Source organism: Schistocerca americana, chromosome X, assembly GCF_021461395.2.
Source record: "Schistocerca americana isolate TAMUIC-IGC-003095 chromosome X, iqSchAmer2.1, whole genome shotgun sequence".
NCBI classification, from domain to species: Eukaryota; Metazoa; Arthropoda; class Insecta; order Orthoptera; family Acrididae; genus Schistocerca; species Schistocerca americana.
Window position 1 is genome coordinate 712,644,696 of NC_060130.1, and position 20,826 is coordinate 712,665,521.

General features: G+C 37.3%; 1 protein-coding gene across 20 annotated transcripts in view; it reads left to right on the top strand.

Annotated features, from left to right (window-relative positions):
- LOC124555758 (ensconsin-like) overlaps positions 1 to 20,826 on the top strand; it is a 410,739-nt gene that overhangs the window by 344,088 nt on the left and 45,825 nt on the right. For 19 of the 20 annotated variants that reach the window (XM_047129790.1, XM_047129795.1, XM_047129796.1 and 16 more), the window contains 4 exons: positions 6,161 to 6,337; positions 8,056 to 8,213; positions 8,311 to 8,878; positions 8,954 to 9,075. In XM_047129790.1, the coding sequence (XP_046985746.1) occupies positions 6,161 to 6,337; positions 8,056 to 8,213; positions 8,311 to 8,878; positions 8,954 to 9,075 (1,025 nt within the window). The remainder of the gene's footprint in view (positions 1 to 6,160; positions 6,338 to 8,055; positions 8,214 to 8,310; positions 8,879 to 8,953; positions 9,076 to 20,826) is intronic. The other variant, XM_047129782.1, reaches the window with a different exon arrangement.

A 20,826-nucleotide genomic window follows, 5' to 3' on the forward strand; every position in this document is an offset into this window, starting at 1 on the left:
ATGCTAATTACATAAAGCATGCTAAAAATAGATACTGTGGCTACATGCTAGATAGAAATATGCATAAATCTCATGTTTGCAGTAAGAAACTCCCAGTACTGATACTGTCAGAATGATTATTTGCCTGTTGCGAGAAAAATAAAATTATATATGGGTCACTGTAGGTTATTAGGGGCCACTAATTTGTAATCTAGTTAGGTACCATGTTTCTACCAATAATATGTTGTTTCTCATTTTCTGCAGACCCTAAGACGGAATTGTTGTTGTAGCACGTTCAGAACAATACACACCAATATCTTGACAACAAAAATTTAAAACATGTTTTACTTATGTAGACCGACAGTCATGTTAAAACAGAAGTTTTGTTTACAGACATACAGACACCCAGTATGAGTGTAGGGGGAAGAGTGTGATATGATGATAAATTATGCATTACATTCTTTTATCACTTTTGCATCCCTTCATATTAGTCAAGCTGGTGTCATATGGAAACGCTTGTTTCATGGATGTACTGTTGTACGCAATGAAATTCTAGCATTACTATCACTTAGTAAACTATTGAAATGAAAGAACTGATACTGTGAAGTCATAATACTGTTGCAGAAATGATAAATTTCTCAACAAAACTGTAAGGCATGTCCTGTATTCTGTTGAATTTATTGTACTAGAGATTAAAGGCAATTCTGCTGAAACATGAATATTAAGCACAAAGAAGTGGTTCACACAAAAAAGAAATAGTGTTTATGTTACTTTTTCACACACAAATATTTTTGCAACAAAACACCAAAATTTAATGACGAGTTAGTGATGGCACTTCTTTTTATCAGAATGTGGCTTGTAAAAGGAAATTGTATGTAACTGCTGTCATTCGCACAATAGCAGGCAAAAATATAGTGAACACCACTGTCAAAACATATAGAACATTATCATTTTTTGGAATAGAGCCAAGGGGGCAATGTAAAAGATGCTAAGGAGATGAATAACTTTGCTTAATCCCTTTGTGTTGGGTATGTTCAGCATTAATGACATTTCCTATTCTCTGTTTCTGTTATCACTTGGGTTGTCAAGTGCTTAGGATGTATGCAATAGCTATTTCATACTTTTTTGCATAATTTGAGTTTTTGTTTCAAAGTTTCATTGTGTTGTATAAGCGTGTGAAGTAAATATTTTGGAAACATGTCAGTATTAAAATACTTGTGAAAATGTTCCCAGGGTGTGAAAATGTTCACTTCTTGTTGACTTTATGTTGGGTATGGTTATATTTTGCATGTTGCCTATTTTTGTCTCAGCTTTGTACTTTTAACATTGTAAATGTGTATGATCTGTTGCTTGCATTTAATGAGGTGGAAGTGAAATGTAAGTATGGCTGTAAAATGCTGAAATTAACCAAGATAAATTGCTGTTGGCATGTTGTTTTTTAACTGCTGCTTGGAAGTAGAATAAGCTACCTCTTCCTGGCATGCGTTTGTTGTTCTAACTGGTACTTAGTGCATGTTTTGTAGTATTTTTTCTGCTACTTGATAAATAACTCAGCTTTTGGCACACTACTGTCTGCAGCACAATTTGTAAGTATCTGTCAAACTGGAGGCATCATTTGACGCATTTGAAAATGTGGTCATTAAGGTAACTTTTCAGGGCTAACTAATCATAAGCCTGTTTCCTTGACAATCATTATTTTATCTTTTAGTAGATGAGGAATGTGTTTATTTCTATAACATATGCATAAAAATTTACATTTTTGTGTTTTTTGTGTTCAAGGCACTGTTTACTTTTTAATGTAGAACACAGAAATTTATTCCGTTTCTAATGATGGTTCTGAAAGATTATTCTCTACTTTCGGTGGTGGTGAGTAAAAAGTATTATTTTGTTCTAGTATAACTGATGCTTCTTGCTGTGCTGCTTCTAACTTCTCAAAATTGCTTTCTTGTTTTGAAGGAAAAAAAAGCGCTCAGTATCATACCAATATTTCACTTACTGTATATTTTGTTTGTGGCACTAAATTGAACTGCTAATGTAAAACCCAAAATCTTTCTGGGGTTACCTGATTAAAATACAGATACCCATTTGTGACTAATTTAACTGACTTACAGTTTGTATTATCATTTCAGAGGAAAATCCAATTTCTTTGTAAGGATAGCCACACTTCATTAACTAAACAGATTTTTTTACACGTGTTTTATTTTTTCATGAAATTAAACTTACAAATTCAGGAGGTGAATAACACAACAAGCATATTTGAAATGAGAGTACCTGGTCCACAACAATGACCTGTCACTCTAGGGAATCCCTATGGGCATGATTTTGCAAATTCAAGAGGTAAATAACACTACAGACATAGACATATCTGAAATGAGAATACCTGGTCAATAACATTGAGTTTTCATGCTAGGGAATACCTGTGGACATGTTCTGGGAAAGTCGTGTAAAATGATACAAACACTGTTGGAATTTACTAGAGGTTGTTGAAATTGCATTACCCATCTTCAGTGCATGTAGTAAATACAAGATCATTGCTGTAATGTATGTTTGCAGACTTCCTGTGTGTTCTGAATGGTGCCAGAAATGACATCAATCCTTGCTCTGAAACACACTGCTGATTCAATGGTTGTTTCGTAATTAGCTCTTTCATAATCAGCATTTTTCATGTCCCTCCAGATAAAGAAATGAAGACCTGTCAGATCAGATGACCCCGATACTCGCCTAATCATGGCTTATTCATCAGTTCCTGATATATAGCCATCACATAATTCTCAGTAGTAGGGACATGATGTCAAACATTAATGGCACTTCTGTCTAGTGGTGGGACAGCCAATCAGTTTTAACAACTGATTGACCAATTAGTTGCTTTTCCATCCAGTCAAATAAAGCTAGTCTCTGTGTCCATTTCAGCTGTGTGAATGTTTATCGCACAGTCTCCAGTTTTGAGTGGTGTCGCTTAATATGAGACAACTGACTGACAAAAGTCTGACAGTTAGGTCTGTTGTATGAATGTTTTCACTCAGTCACTGGGCTGGAGTGATTTTACTTACATGTTTTTTCAACCTTTTTGTCTCCAAAGTCCAGGTAGTGCCTTTAGGGCCTGCCACGTAGCAAGCACTCCACGTCAGTCCCCTGCTGCCTCCAGGAGCGCAGCTGTGCGAGAAGTTGGCCCAACCAGTGGCGCCGTGTGGAGGCCTGCCCCCTGCTATAGCTGGCCATCTCCCCGTACCGGCTGTGCTTCTTGTGGCAGAAGGAGGCTGAAGTGAAGCATGTATGGTGCACATGTGATCTGAGGAAACTAAGATTCAAACTGTTTTTAATTAATGGACATCATCACATCGTCTTCTTCCTCATATACCACTAAGGCAACTTTTATGCTTGACTTTCTGCCCAACCAGTGATACATCTATCAGCTTCATTAGTTATTTGTTAATTGCATCTGGAACAACTTAATCTACAGCAATATATTATCAGTTTTAAATGATGAAAAGAAAATTAGTCTGTTCAGTACACAATTAAATAAATACATACAATGCTTATTGTAATTCTGGCATACTCCGTGAGATGTTTTCACCTACTCCCAGGGTAGAGCTACCCTCTGGGTATACCACTGCCTTTGTTTTACAGACTGTGTTCACTTACAAGAGTGAATTGATAGCTCAGTCAACTAAAACACTAAAGTGTGTTTTCAGTTGAATAAACAAATGAATATGTTCTTCCATGGACAAAAACACTACACAGACTCATTTCACTTGAAAAGATTGAATGAATAACTCAGTGAATGTGCAAAACTACATCAGTCTGTGTAGAGTTTTCATTTGGTTGTTTTCACAGACTAATATCACTCGAAAAGAACGAATAAATAATGTTTGAAATGACAACTGACTGAATTGATTATTTTCACGTGGTTGCTTCCATCACTACTTCTGTTTGCTGATGTGAACAGAAAGAATGCTGTTCTCCATCTGTCACAGACAGTGCCAACTCGCTTAGTGACAAAAGTTGCTCTTTATGTCTCATATACTGTGTACTGCTAAGGCTGCAGTTTGTTTGAACTGAAAGCATCATAGTGAGTGCAGTAAAACTCACCAGTGTAAAGTGTATTAGCAGAAGGAAAAAGAATGATTCATGGGATAGTTTGTTGCAAACCCAAGTAGTTGTGGAGGATAATGACCCATTTGTCCTGCAGACTGGTAAAGATTGAAGTCCATTCATGAACCTTTTCTCCACAGGTGGGTGCTTTACTACAAGATTGTTCAAAATATTTCTGTGTGATGTTTTCCAACCCATCTGAAGTATCTTTATTTCTTGACACAAATATGTAAGATTCAATTCAGACTCGTTACTGATTTACACATGAGAACTTCTGGTGCTGTGAAACCCAGCTGTTGGAAAAATACTGTTGATGCTATATCAATACTGGTCATCCATTTTCTTCGACAGCTCTGTACATCCAGGGTATGCCAGACATATCAGAATTTGATTAGCATTCCATTTATCAGTGTACAGTTGGTGCTGTATTTCTTTAGCAACTTACCATTGCTGTAGGCCTCTGCATGTTGCTGTGTTCTGGGAGTTAACCAGGGCCATCCACAGCCCATAGTGGAACAGTCTGCCCCAGTTAATCAAGGCCACAAATTGAACAGAGGAGGGAAACATGCCTACTGTCTCTTACAATTGAAATCATTAACCTTTTGTTCCTAACACACATACACATTACATTTTCAAATGACGTGTTTATGAGATGCGCATTGTACTGAAATTTATAGTGGCAAACTAACATAGGCTACTATTTTTATGTTCCTGCACATGTTGTCACAAGAACTGCAAACAAATAGAATAATAAAATTGCCCTCAGAAATCTGTTACTTACTGTCGATTACATAAAAATAAATAGCTCAATTGCAAAAAGTGATAACATTGACTATATCTGGTTTAATCAGACCATTTATTTCTTCAACCTTTAAAGTGCTATTAACATTATAAACTTTGAAGTATACATGCATCTAGGGTTTGTAGAGGGAACTTAGTAAATGAAGTTTCAACGAGGAACTCATTTCCAAAAGTTTACCATTTGAATATAAAATAAGTTTGAACATTGGATCAGTTTCAGTGGAGACGATGGGCTCTGACATGTATACTCTACATTAGCCCATGGAATGGGCAATATTTTTAGTAGCTGTCGTTTTCAAATTCTCTTCTGTATGACAAAAGACGTCCAAATCAAAATTGACATTGTGGCATACCCATGAAGCACCACAGTCAAACCTCCAAGTTGTGAACATACAAGTTTCTCACATCCGTTTTTTTAACCAGACAAAAATGATATGTGATGTCATAATTACAATAGAGACAGATGGTGGACCCATGTTCACAGTTTGTGTGCAAACCGTGAAGCAGGAGATTTGAAAACACTCTGATCTTCCAACTTATTTCACATCCAAACAGTATTTTTGGACATGAGTTTCTTATTAAAACTTTATTCTTCCAACTTATCTTATATCCAAACAGTATTTTTTGGACATGGGTTTCTTGTTAAAACTTTATCTAATTAAGTCCCTTGTGTAACCCCTAGGAGCCTCAATGTCCCTTACATTTCAGTTGTAGTTATTTAACAAGGCAACTCTTCCTGCAAGCTGGCTTGTCAAATGTAATCACTTTGCATTTATAGTGATTTACCAATCGATTTAATTTTAATTAAGTACTGCACAGCACACAGTGAAAAATTATAAGTATCTTCCAGCATTCTAATTTATTGTATTCTACTTCTTGAGTGAATCTTGCAAAAACTGCTCATTAATGAAAAGCTACTTTACAATGAACTGTGCAGTATTTCCAGATGCAGAGAGACTTTTGTTATGTATACTGAGTTTTATCAGTAGTCAGTAAATAATTCACTGTTAAAAGGATAAATAATAAGTGGACCCTGAACAGTTTCTCAGAATTGCGGGATGTCCTTTTCTCTGGTTTTGTATTATTTTATTTTTTTACAGGCCTGATGTGCAGGGAAGTGAAGTCTGACAAATTGGTGTTCTGTAATAAATTCTTTGCAATGCAGCTTGCATGCACTGTTTCACAATTTCATTTTATTTTATTTTTACCATGTTTTCCTGTGCCAGTGGTAAGAAATAGTTGTTTATTCATGTGTACTTTGCTGACATGCTGCTTGCACATACTGTAGGACTGCGTTCTGGTGAAGTAACTCCATCAAGACCAGTGAGTGCCCTGAGCCAACATAGCGTAAACAGCGTAGGATCAGGGACAAGCCTGCGGACACGTCCATCAACTGCCCCACGCCGTCCTCGTCCCTTCAGTATTGCAGTTACTGGTGTCAGCCATGAGCCAGCACAGAAGCATGGTACAGCTCATTCTTTTTGTGTTGGCATTCTATAACTGCTGTAGTTGTAAGGTCTGACAAATGTGCAGATACTACCTGTGAGATATACAGGCCTTCAGTGTTATTTTAATTAATACATATATTAGAGCATTTATATTCAGGAGCTCAGCAATCACTGTGATAAATACTTTAATGTCCCTCTTGATCACAGTGTTCAAAATGGATGTTTAAATTTTTGATTTACATTTATTCATTAAGTACTGAATAACTCACAAATGTGCAAAGGCCATTAGTTGATATTCGGTTAAACACAGTTCGTACTAATCATGTGATACACAATTTTGCTGCTTCTGTGTGTCTTAACAAGAGTAGTTTCTTAGAGACGAATTTGTACTTGTGTTATACAGTATCATGCAAAAGTGAAATTCAGTTCCTACACAAATCATTTCTTCTATGGTTCTATAGTATGCTATTGGAAATTAAAACATTGGAACAGTGTTTAGCCGAATCATTATATATTGTCAGGCGTTTCTTTATGTGCTCCATGAATACAGCCTTCTATATGTCATTCGTGTCTTAATATCATATCATTATCCACTATTATAAAAATCATCATCATCCTCATCCTCGTTTCTTAATAAAAATTTAATTTCTCCAGAGATTGGCAAACTTTCCAATTTGCTAGATATGGCCTTCAAAGAAGGCCACAATTCAAAGTATATCTTTATTCTCAAAAAAGTGTAAATTAAACAGTTCATCATATGAAGACTGTTTAAAATATAGTTTTGTTTCTAAGGAAGTAAAGAAAACATAAATGTCAGATTAGCACAAAATCTTATTTTTAACTTAAAAAATCTGATGGAAACAAGAGTGTATCGAAAGCCAATCTGAAATTGAGGAAAGAACATAAATTACAATTTTACAGCACATGTAAGTAAAATAGTAAAACATGTACTGTGGGTAAACTTGAAAAGCAGATGTTCATGGAAGCATTTTACATGCAATGCTCTAAAAGAATGTTACAACCCATGGAAAGAAAGATTTAATACAGTGGTAGAATGTTGCCCAACATACCCAGTGTTAGTTAATTTAGTAAGAGGGGGATCAGTAGATGGCTTCAGGTTACAGGTTGGAATATATAACACAAAACGTTGAGGCAGTTGCATGCAGTATGAATATGGAGATGAGGTTGGTGCAGGGTAGAGGAAATGTAGTACCATATCAAACCAAAATGAAACATGATGAAAAGAATGTACCTACCACAATATGCAAGACCAAATTCCCATTCTCTTTTGCATCTTCTTCTATTATGTTTACTTTAGAACACTTTGATAATTTCTTTTAAATCCAAATTTATTTAAAGGGCTTTGCAGTTCAATTTTGCCCACTTTCCACTCTATGTATTATAGTTCGAAAGTGTTTAACATACTACTTTCAAGCACATATATTGCTACAGATTAGAAATTGTTGTTGTTCTGTTTTCTGTGATAACAACAGAGTGACTAATGTAGTTAATGGTTAAGTGACTCTGATTTTTTTTATTACTTGTTATATTTTCTTTCTTTATCTATACATGAAGTAGAAATCTAGACTAACAATGTTTTTACAGCATTAATGCCAACTGGAAGAAATATATCTGCCACCAAGAAATTTTTATATGTTTATTGGGTAATATTTTTTACAAAAATTTGAAAGTTATTTGTTTTGAAAAATTGTGTTTATTGAAAACTATTGTGTAGGTGCTTCTGGAGAACAAAAATCTTCAAAGCTGCAGAGCCCAGGTGGTGAGAAGGAAGTATCTAAGCCTCCAATACCAAGAGTTCATGGTACGAAGAAACCAACAAAACCAGAAAACTTACCAAAGAAACCTACTGAAAAGATAACAAAGGTATCAAAGGTATTCACAATAACTGCATACTTTACATAGTGATATAGGTTAAGTTACACTTGTCATAGGTCTAAAAAATCAAAATTTAATATGTATTTAATTCCAGGCATCACCAAAAATAACTCCCAAGGGTACTCCTCTACAGTCTCCAGGCTCTGAAGGTACACCATTACTACCACAAGGACAGGAAGTTTCGGAGGCAGAGAAGGATAAAATGATTTCAAAAGAAAACAGTAAGGCTGAAGGCACTGAGAGCACAGGGTCAGATGTAGTAGCAGTTGTACCTACAACAGAACCCGGAGAATTTCCAGAAAAGACAAATGAAATTGTAAAAGAACCAGTTGAATCAAAGGAGACTGAAAAAGATATATCTGAACTCAGTGATTTAAAAGAGGGGCCATCTCCAAAGGAACTAGTAGAGCCCAGTGATCAGCAGGAGGAGATAAAGAAGTCAGTTGAATCAAGTGAGATAAAGAAAGAAGTAACTGAATTGAATGAAGGAAATAAAAAGCCATTAGAACTGAAAGAAGAAAAATCTGCCCCCCAAATTACAGGCGATATTAAATCAGATGCACTTGAGGCAGGACAAGTAGTTACTGGTGAAGAAATGCAAGAAGTTAAGGGCATAGAAACTTCCACTGCTCAGGTGTCTGAAACTGAAGCGGAGATGACAGGTATGTATAGTGTAAGATAATGAAGTATCCTGAAGTGTTGGATTGTTGTTCGCTAATTATTTTTGCTTCGACCAGCTTCCATGATAGCCAAAACGCGAATAACTACAGAAGAAGAAGCGAAGGCAGCACTGGCTGAGAGGAGACGTCTAGCTCGGGAACAAGCAGAGAGGGAAGCAGAGCTTGAGAGGCAAAGATTGGTAAACTTTCCATTTTTCAATTTAATGTGCTAAATATTAAAACTAAGTTGTACTTATGGTATCTTGACTTTTTTCTTTCTTTTGAGTGAACTGTATCTTGTGTGTAAAGTGTAATTGCTGGCTACATGAAAAGTGTGCAAAAGTAAATTTAAAACTCATAAAACATGATTCTCCATCTATTTTGTTAACTCCAAAGTACAGTGAAGTCCAAAGAAGAAAATATTAAATTGCTTCGAAGTGACATTGAAATGCTGAAAATGGAAATTTTAACACTAAAGCAAGTGAATGTAAAACTGATTAGTCAAAGAAAATGCCTTTTATGTGTAAAAAAAAAATAAAATAAAAACAGCCAATTATAGAACAAAGTGAAAAACATTTGTGTGCACACAATGTAATTGGAAATAATACAGAGAACTTCTTCAGTGGGAAACCTTTGATAAATAAAAAACAAAAATGGTCACCTGTAACAAAAAGGACAAGTGTGAAAATGGTACAAAGAATGGGAGTGACAAAAGTGATATCCTGATGACAGATGACTTCATGTTAATAAATGTTCTTATGCCAGATTGATGTTCATCCTAGAATCTGATCAGCGAAACAAATGTTTTAAACACACATGAAGAGTAACATGAACAGAAATGGAAACAAAGCTGAAAGCTACAGAACTGTTTTAATTAACTTGGGCACAAACTCTTCATGCAAAGTTAAACAGAGTAAAATGAGGTCACTAAAAACTGTGTACACAACCTCCAGGCTAGTAATTAATGGTATTGTTCACAGAAGATAGATAAATCATATGTTAACAGAGTAAATAGCAGGTTAGGGAACAATGACAATATTAATAGTATTAAGGAATGCAGGTGACATGCTTGGAGCAGTAGTCATTGACCCAAATAAGTATTTAAATTATAAATGCCTGCAAAAATATGACACACACTTCAATAGGTTATGCTCCATAAATTTCAGTAGCATCTTTGTACACGTGTGCAAAATCATTAAAAGCAAGAGAAACAGATACATTCTTATAGCGGTGATAAATCCAAGGTGCAAAGTGATAATAAAAGGCATGAATGCCAAAGAAAGGGCATACTTCAAATCGTAGTCAACAACAAAAATGCTCTAGTGATGCTTCAGAATATCAATGACTAAAATTGATTAACTTAAAATTATTCTTTCAGAATGCATAAACATCAGAACAGTTTGCTTATATGTACACTGATTAACAGAAAATTCTATATAGGTGTTAAATATTACTAATAGTTTTAAGGTAGCATGCAGATTTGATAATAGAAATAAGTCTCATGGAGGTTCCTGCATGCTTGTGGATGCCTCAGAAAGTTATGAAGTGAGAAGTGATTTTAATTACTGAAAAGAAGAAAGTGCATTTAAGAGTTGCTCTGTGTATTTAAGTGATCAGAATACAATGACTCTAGCAGTCACTAGAATTCCTGCAACTGCTGTAATAAAAGTGTCCTTAACTCAACTCCAATGTCTGCTTGTGGAAATAATTCAGAAATAAAATAAGAAAACATCTGTGATCACAGCAGATTTTAACATAAATATTGTAGTTTAAAGCAGTTACACCACAAAATTTTTTGACTTACTCAGAAATCTGAGAAGTTCAACTTTCCTGAAGTTATTAGAGAACAGCAGATCAGTAACCTGCATTGATGATAATGTTACAGACTAACAGTTTAAAAATGCAAATAAGTACTGCTTAGACCTAAGTATCTCCAGACATTCAGCTCTATTTATTGAGCTCCCCTATCAGATGAACCAAAGCCTCAAGAAATGCATAAAAAATAAATGTCAGTTAAAGTAATATGAATTTTTACTGCAGCAAACTTAATAGTGTAAGCTGGCAAGTAGACCACTGCAGCTCAAGCAACAGAAATTTTGACAAGTCATTAGATTGTTTTATATATGTATTCAGTGAATCCTCTCCTCCTAGAACCTAGCAAAAGAAAGTAAATAATAAACTTAAATATGTTATGCCAGGAATAAAAATCTCTGGTGCTAAAAAGAGACAGCTCTACAATGAGCTAAAATGTAATAGAAACCATAATTTTGTTATGTATGTCAAACTGTATAAAGCTGTATTCAGAAAAGTTGTACAGGTAAGTAATACATTCATCCTCTATCATAGAAATAAGAAAAAAGCGTTTGTGGTCTGTTGTTCACTTGGAATTAGGAACCACAATCAAAAACCAAGAGACTTTGAAAATTATAATAAAAAATGATATAATAGTAAACCCTGTTTGAAATTCAGAATTCTTTGTAACTGTGATTAGATCAGATGTAGATCCGACAGTCTATTGTGACAAGGCAAATTTCATGTGCTTGTAAAACAACCAAAACACAGCTTTTTAAAAATTTGCGACTATAGCCTAAAATTATGTGGAAAATAAAATATTGTCTTTAAAAAACAGAAACACATCTTTGTTGGATGGAATACGCAGATGTGTAATTGAGGGTGTTTATGATATCACTTCACAGCCACTATTATTCTACATCTATATCAGGGCTTCACAACATACATGCTCGCGGAGCAAGCTGTGAGCAGCAAGGCACGAGCACGGAGCAGCATGAGCACGCCACCCCCACTACCGGACCAGAGCGGAGAGTGGGGAGAGTCATGTGGGGCACACAACAGCTGCCCGCCAATATAAATCCGCGGCCACCTGCAGGGATATCACTCACGAATTATTACTGCGACAAATGAAACAAATAAAGGAGAATGTACACATGCCACATAATTTTATCAGCTTAGTGTATGCCTCTACATTCGTATTAATTTGTGAACTGTTACACAATAAAAGGTGTCACTGAAGTGTGGGATTCTCGATTATCTTGTACTTTTTGCCCTTTACAATTGCGTCTATGTTTGGAGTAATTGTTCTTGTGCATTGTAGGTGCAGCGTGCAGTTCAAATTTCGATCAGACAATGCGTTTCTCAGGCGCGTCTTGTTACATTTCATTGCAGAGAACAGTTGTTCACAAACATACGTGGAACCGAACATTGATATTATTGTAGCCGCCAGTTTGTGCAAACGAGGAAATCTATCCTGAGGGGAAGTGTCTGTAGAATTCCAAAATGTTTTTCTTGTTCTGAAATTTGTCTCTGTATTCTCTGTCACACTGCAGGTCAATAATTTCTAGTTGCAGCTCAGGACGAATCTCTTCAATATTCGCTGAATATGGAGAGGAGAACAGATCAAAATCACTGTCTAGTGCTGTCAGATCTTGAAAGCGTTGATCAAATTCTTCCTTAAGGGCAACTAAACTATGTGAATAACGTTCACAGTCTTTGTGAACATCTTGCATGGATGATAATTTAGGAAAATGAGCTAGATTTCCTGTTTCCAGCTGACTCACCCAAAGTATCAATTTCATTTTGAAAGCTCGTATTCGATCTATGAAATGAGTAATTAGCAGATCTTTACCTTGTAGTGAAATGTTCAAAGCATTCAGATGGCTAGTTAAATCTGCTAAGAACGCGAGATCACATTTCCATGAAGGCTCTTTCAATTCAGGAACACACATGTTATTTATTTCCATGAACATATTTATCTCATCTAATAGGCAAAAAAATCGATTTAATAATTCGCCACAACTAAGCCCGCGGACCTCACTGTAATAAGGCAGGCTACCATATTGGCGTTCTACATCCTCAAGAAAGCTTTTAAATTGCCTGTGTTGCAGCCCATGCTTCCTTATGTAATTGGTTGTACGAACAACAACACTCATCACATTTTTTAGAGTGATACTCTTTGCACATACGTTTTCCTGGTGGATCACACAGTGCACGCCCCTTATTTCATTCGGCATGGTCAGTTTTTGCATTTTCTCCTTCAACAGCGCAACGAAACCTCATTTTTTTCCCTGTCATCGCTGGTGCACCGTCTATAGGCACTGAAACTAAAGAATTCCACAACAACCCTATATTTTCAACACTTTCTTCAACACTACTTAAAATATCACCTCTGGTTGTAGTGTTCTTCATGGCTACTACATCGAGGAGCCCCTCCCTCACCTGAAGACCTCTATTAACACCTCTAATAAATATGGCAAGCTGCGCTGTTCCAGTGATATCAACACTTTCGTCCAGAGCTAGAGAATACACCATAAAATCTTTACAGATATTTGCAAGCTGGCTCTGGACGTCGTCTGCCATGTCCTGTATGTGACGCATAATGGTCATGTTAGATAATGACACAATCTGAAACTGTTCCACTTGAGATGGACACAAATGTTCCGCTGCAACTACCAAACATTCTTTTATTAAATCGCCATCAGTGAAGGGGCGCAGGGATTTTGCTAAGAGCAAAGCAATTTTGTAACTCACCCTGAGAGCTACCTCAGTTGATTTTTCTTAATCGTCCAGATCTTCTTTGGATAGCTTCCTTTTAAGTTTAATAACTTCCTGTGCACGATCTGGACCATCACATTTTCCACTTCCGTAGTCTTTCGTGTGGTACGACATATAATGTCGCTGCAAATTAAATTTCCTAAAAGAATTCAGCGTTTTGTGACATGCTAAACATTTTGCAACACCATCTTTTTCTGTAAACAGATACAATTCCTCTCAATGGTGGTTGAACTGCGAAAGCATGGTTGGGGTTACACAACGGCGACTTGACATGATTCTTAACCAGCGAAGTGGCTGTTAGAGCTGATCGTAGTACTTTAAACGTTACACGGTCGGCGCGAATTCAATAGGCACGCTGCGGCCCTATTCAAACGTGCACGCGCATTTCCCCTCCCGCCCCTCCCTCCCTACTCCGCGACCTTGCACCTGCTCGCGAGCACGTGCCTGAGCAGACGCGAGTACTCGCGCTCAAAACCGGCCAGTTGTTAAGCCCTGATCTACATCTACATAGATACTCTGCAAATCACATTTAAGTGCCTGGCAGAGGGTTCATCAAACCACCTTCACAATTCTCTATTGTTCCAATCTCGTACAGTGCGTGGAAAGAATAAACACTTATATCTTTCCGAACGAGCCCTGATTTCCCTTATTTTATCATGATGGTCGTTCCTCCCTATATAGGTTGGTGTCAACAAAATATTTTCGCATTCGGAGGAGAAAGTTGGTAATTGGGATTTCATGAGAAGATTCCATTGCAACGCAAAACACCTTTCATTTAATGATTTCCAGCACAAATCCTGTATCATTTCTGTGACTCTCTCTCCCATATTTCGCGTTAATACAAAACGTGCTGCCTTTCTTTGAACTTTTTTGATGTACTCCATCAGTCCTATCTGGTAAGGATCCCACACCGCGCAGCAGTATTCTAAAAGAGGATAGACAAGTGTAGTGTAGGCAGTCTACTTAGTGGGTCTGTTACATTTTCTAAGTGTCCTGCCAATAAAACACAGTCTTTGGTTAGCCTTCTCCACAACATTTTCTATGTGTTCATTTCAATTTAAGTTGTTTGTAACTGTAATACCTAGGTATTTAGTTGAATTTACGGCTTATAGATTACACTGATTTATCGTGTAACCAAAGTTTAACAAGTTCCTTTTAACACTCTTATGGATGACCTCACACTTTTCATTATTTAGGGCCAACTGCCACTTTTCACACCATTCAATTATCTTTTCTAAATCGTTTTGCAGTTTGTTTTGATCTTCTGATGACTTTATTAGTTGATGAATGACAGCGTCTCTGCAAACAACCGAAGACGGCTGCTCAGATTGTCTCCCTAATCGTTTATATAGCTAAGGAACAGCAAAGGGCCTATAACACTACCTTGGGGAATGCCAGAAATCACTTCTGTTTTACTCGATTCGATGACTTTCCATCAGTTACTACGAACTGTGACCTCTCTGACAGGAAATCACAAATCCAGTTACATAACTGAGACGATATTCCATAAGCTCGCAATTTCACAACGAGCTGCTTCAAGCACGTAATTTCACAACGAGCTGCTTGTGTGGTATCGTGTCAAAAGCCTTCCGGAAATCCAGAAATACAGAATTGATCTGAAATCGCTTGTCAATAGCACTCCACACTTCGTGTGAATACAGAGCTAGTTATGTTTCACAGGAATGATGTTTTCTAAACCCATGTTGACTGTGTGTCAGTAGACCGTTTTCGTCGAGGTAATTCATAATTCATAATGAACACAATATATGTTCCAAAATCCTGCTGCTTATCGACGTTAACAAAATGGGCCTGTAATTTAGTGGATTACTCCTGCTACCTTTCTTGAATATTGGTGTGACCTGTGCAACTTTCCAGTCTTTGGGTACGGATCTTTCGTCAAGTGAACAGTTGTATATGATTGTTACGTATGGAGCTAATGCATCAGCATACTCTGAAAGGAACCTAATTGGTATACAGTCTGGACCAGAACACTTGATTTTATTAAGTGATTTGATTTGGTTCACTACTCCAAGGATATTTACTCATGTTAGCAGCTGTTCTTGATTCGAATTCTGGAATATTTACTTCGTCTTCTTTTGTGAAGGCATTTTGAAGGGCTGTGTTCAGTAACTCTGCTTCGGCAGCACTGTCTTCGATAGGATCTCCATTGCTATCGCGCAGAGAAGGCATTGATTGTTTCTTGCTGCTAACATACTTCACATACGACCAGCATCTCTTTGGATTTGCCGGCCGCGGTGGTCTAGCGGTTCTAGGCGCGCAGTCCGGAACCGTGCAACTGCTACGGTCGCAGGTTCAAATCCTGCCTCGGGCATGGATGTGTGTGATGTCCTTAGGTTAGTTAGGTTTAAGTAGTTCTAAGTTCTAGGGGACTGATGACCTCAGATGTTAAGTCCCATAGTGCTCAGAGCCATTTTTTTTCTTTGGATTTTCTGCCAGGTTTCGAGACAAAGTTTCATTGTGGAAACTGTTATAAGCATCTCTCATTGAAGTCCGCACTTAATTTCGAGCTTCTGTAAAAGATCGCCAATCTTGGTGATTTCGTGTCTGTTTAAATTTGGCATGTTTGTTTCATTGTTTCTGCAACAGTGTTCTAACCTGTTTTGTGTACCAAGGAGGATCAGCTCCATCATTTAATTTATTTGGTATAAATCTCTCAATTGCTGCTGATACTATTTCTTTGAATTCAAGCCACATCTGGTCTATGCTTATATTATTAATTTTGAATGAAAGGAAATTGTCTCTCAGGAAAGCATGAAGTGAATTTTTATCTGCTTTTTTGAATAAGTATATTTTTCGCTTATTTTTCGAGGATTTGGGGATTACAATATTCAATCTCGCTATGACAACCCTGTGTTCACTAATTCCTGAATCGGTTTTGATGCTCGTTATTAACTCAGTATTATTTGTTGCTAAGAGGTCAAGGGTGTTTTCCCAACTGTTTACTATTCGTGTGGGTTCATGAACTAACTGCTCAAAATAATTTTCAGCGAATGCGTTTAGCACAGTTTCGGATGATATTTTATGCATACCTCTGGAATTGAACATGTAGTTTCGCCAACGTATCGAGGGTAAATTAAAGTCACCACCAACTATTATCGTATGAGTGAGGTACGTGTTTTAAATCAAACTCAAATTTTCTTTCAACCTTTCAGCAACCGTATCATCTGCATTGGGAGCTCGGTAAAAGGATCCAATTATTATTTTATTCCTGTTGCCAACAATGACCTCTACCCATAGTATCTCACAGGAAGTATCTACTTCAATTTTGACGAGTTAAACTACTTCTGACAGCAACAAACACGCCATCGCCAACTGTGTTTAGCGTATCCTTTCGGAACACCGTTAGGTTCTTCACAAAAATTTCGGCTGAGCTTATATCCAGCTTTAGCCAGCTTTCAGTGCCTATAACAATTTGAGCATCAGTGCTTTCTATTAGTGCTTGGAGCTCTGGTACTTTCCCAACACAGCTACGACAATTTACAACTGTTATACCAATGGTTCCTGTATCTTCGTTCTTCCTGTGTTCGGCCTGCACCCTTTGTGACTGAAGTCCATCTGTTTTCCTGAGACCCTCTGACCTAAAAAACTGCCCAGTCTACTCTACACAGTCCCTGCTACCTGTGTAGCCACCTCCTGCATATAGTGGACACCTGTCCTATTCAGCAGAACCTGAAACCCAACCATCCTTTGGCGCAAGTCGAGGAATCTGCAGCCTACACGGTCGCAGAACCATCTGAGCCTCTGATTCAGACTCTCCACTCGGCTCTGTACCAGAGGTCTGCAATCGGTCCTGTTTATTATTCTGCAAATGGTCAGCTCTGCTTTCATCTTGCAAGCAAGACTGGCAGCATTTGCCACTTCTGTTAGCTGCTCGAAACCAGAAAGAATCTCTTTTGCTCCAAAAGTGACATACATCATTGGTACCGACATGAGCAACCACCTGCAGTTGGCTGCACCCTGTGCTCTTCATGGCATCCGGGAGAACCCTTTCCACATCTGGAATGACTCCACCTGGTATGCACACAGAGTGCACATTGGTTTTCGTACCCTTGTCAGCCAAGTCCCTAAGGGGCCCCATAATCCGCCTAACGTTGTAGGTCCCAACTACCAATAATCCCACCCTCTGTGATTGCCCGGATCTTGCAGGCTGAGTGGTTTCCTCTGAAACAGGACAGGGGACAGTATCTGGCTCAGCGACAATGTCAGCCACATACAGCATCTCGAACTTCTTTGTCAGACAAACCGGGGAGGCCTTTCGTGCAGCCGTCTGGAAAGTCTTTTGCCGCCTGCTTTGTCCTGGGGCGACCTCCCACTCGACCACAGGTGAGGGATCAGCCTCAGTGCGAGCAGTAACTTGGTTGGCCACTGGCGAGAACTGATTGGTGGACTCACGTCTGGACGTCCATTGGATCCCCACAACAGTGGTGCCCATCCACTGCAGCCTCAAGCTGTTTAACCAAAGCCAATACAGCCTGGAGCTGAGAACAAAGTGTCACCAACCCAGCTCGCATCCGCACACAACAGTCGCAGTCCCTGTCCATACTAAAGACCGTGGAAAACTAAACTATGCAGATAAACGGACTATCGGCACATGCTGCACAACTCTACGGTACACCCTGATGAAAACGTAGGAACTGTGTCTAATAATACGCAGATATTCAAAAACTTAACTACCGAAGCACTCAGGTGAAACTAAATAATTCGCCCCTGTTTAGGAACTTGTAATATGTCACAAAATCGGTTTACTTTCCAACGCAAACGAAAATGCGAGAACAGTGGCTATTAGATATTAAATTTACACGCAGAAACTCAAGAAACTAAACTATTAAAGCACACGGATGATATAATAAAATTCACTCCTGGTTAGGAACTCGTAAATGTTACAAAAGTGGTTACTTCCTTGTTGTTGTGTCTGTCTCAGTCGGCTGCTACTGCCGGAGTGACTGGCTGACTAACGCCAATTATTAAAAACCATTGTTTGAGCAGTGATCTTTCTCACGTTTTGAAAAACACAGGGGTAAACAATTACCCAAAAAGGGAACAATAAAAGACATGAGGAATTACTGCTGTGTTTCTCTTCTGTCGGTCTTCTCTCATATTTGAAAACAAAATAAATTAAAAAAATGTCTTACATAACTGACATAATTTTTAGAAACTGGTTTGGTTTCCAAGAAGAAAAAGTGCTGTCCATGCCAGCAGTGAGTTTACTCAAAAGATATGCTTCCTGTTATACAGTGGTAAATAGGTGACAGGAATAGTCTACCATCTGACATAATCATTAGTTCAGTGAATCGCTTCTTACTTCTTCATAAATTAGTGATGTGTTGGTGAAAGGAGGGACAGTGCTTTACAATAGTTCAGTTCATACTTAAAAGATAGCAACAGAGTAATTGTAATGTCAGATTCAAGCAATTACTTATCTGTTTGGAAAAAAGAGTTTCCTGAGGTACAGGAGAAGTTTCAATATTGCCTCCCTATCTGCTCCTATTTTATGTAAATGTGTTATTATTGTTGTTTATTGACTCTTATTTTGTGGATGATACATCAGTTCTAGTTGAAAATGAGATTCTTGAAAAATTCCAGAAAATGTGAAAGATACTGTAGAAAAATTTGAATTGTGCTTCCATCAAAATGGACTAAAACTAAATGTAACTAAAATCCAGGTGATGCAGTTTGAGACTAAACCATTGGAATGGAGAGACATAAAAATAACTGGCAACTATCAGTAGATTACAGAAGCAAACCATGTAAAGTTCTTAGACCCAAAAACTAGACAAAAAGTTAAATTGGGTGAAACACACAGACTGTTTAGAAATAATTTGAGTAGCTTTACATTTCTAAGATGTATTTTGTCAGTTGCCACAAACGTGGCACTGGAAAGAAGATTGGGTGTTACTTTGTCAATTATTTGTTATAGCATAATCTTGTGGGAGAATTCAGCAAGTGTCACGAGGCTCCCAGATTGTAAATGAAAATAATTACAAATGAGTATTGCAAAACATTAAAACATTTCTTACATAAAAATCAACATACACTTGAAATTTCCCATATCTAGTGCAACTAAAGCACTTGCCTAAGAGAGATTTTTAAATTTCCAACACAGCATTTAAGGCTGTACCCTAAAACACCAGAATATGTGGGGCTAAAATTTACAATAAACTAAAATACAGTAATACACTCTAAGACAAAAAAGACACACCATGAAGAAGTTATCCGAATGAGATAAAAATTGGTAGGTGTGATGTACATGTAAACAAATAATTACAATTTCAGAAAAATTGGATGATTTGTTCAAGAGAAAGGACTTTACAAATTGAGCAAGTGAATAAGATGTTGGTCCATCTCTGGCCTTCATGCAAACAGTTATTTGGCTTAGTATTGATTGATAGAGTTGTTGGATGTCCTCCTGTAGGATATCATGCCAGTGTTGCCCAACCAACCTTGTGTTCCTCCAGTGGTATTTTATGCTGTTCTGTCATTCCTTCCAGGACTTGTTGATACTGATCCATCTTAAGAAGCATAATGTTAAATTAAATTCACTGCTTGTATTATGTACCCATAGTGAGGAGATCTTTGAGGATGTGGAACATGTTGAAAAGCAAAAATACATAATATAGATTTGCAGTAGAACTGATATGCTAATGCTACTTGTATAGATTCTATGAGAGATGACTCCCAGTGATGTGAAAAAAGTAAAAAATGATAAATAATTTCAGTTGAACATTAATTAGAAAGCTTATGACAGATGTTTAAAAGAGTACAGATTAAAGTGCATAAAATAATTCTTATGCTATAATACCCAAGCACTCTCAGAAGAAAGACAGAGTTTATAAGACTTACTTCCTCAAATTGCATTACTGCACTGATGGTGTGCTGATGTCAGGTATTAAATAGCTTTCATATCATGTGATATAGTTAGTGATATAGCAATTTCTTTGCCCAGAAATTCGTCTATTTGCAGACAGTCATTATGCATGATGTTGATGTCATATCCAGGAGGTATTTCATGTGACCATATGCATCCCACAGCAAAAGCATTTTTTCCATTATCAGATAAATTGGCAGCAGAACAATACATACAGGTAGAGTTGTTCATCTGGACTTGAAAGAACTTTAACATCTGTTCTGTGAACATTAATTACACAACTTAAGCAATATTAAGTCACTGTGGACTGGCTGGGAAAGAATCAGATTTTCGTAAAATTATTACAAAGACAGAACTCAGTTTATTTACACATATAAAGCAATGTGTGTTTTTGATTCATATCTGTTACTTTGACAAGCTTTTGTACACATGGAGGAAAAATTGTGAATCACATGATATCATTCATTTATTTTAAATCATTTAATAACTTGAATCC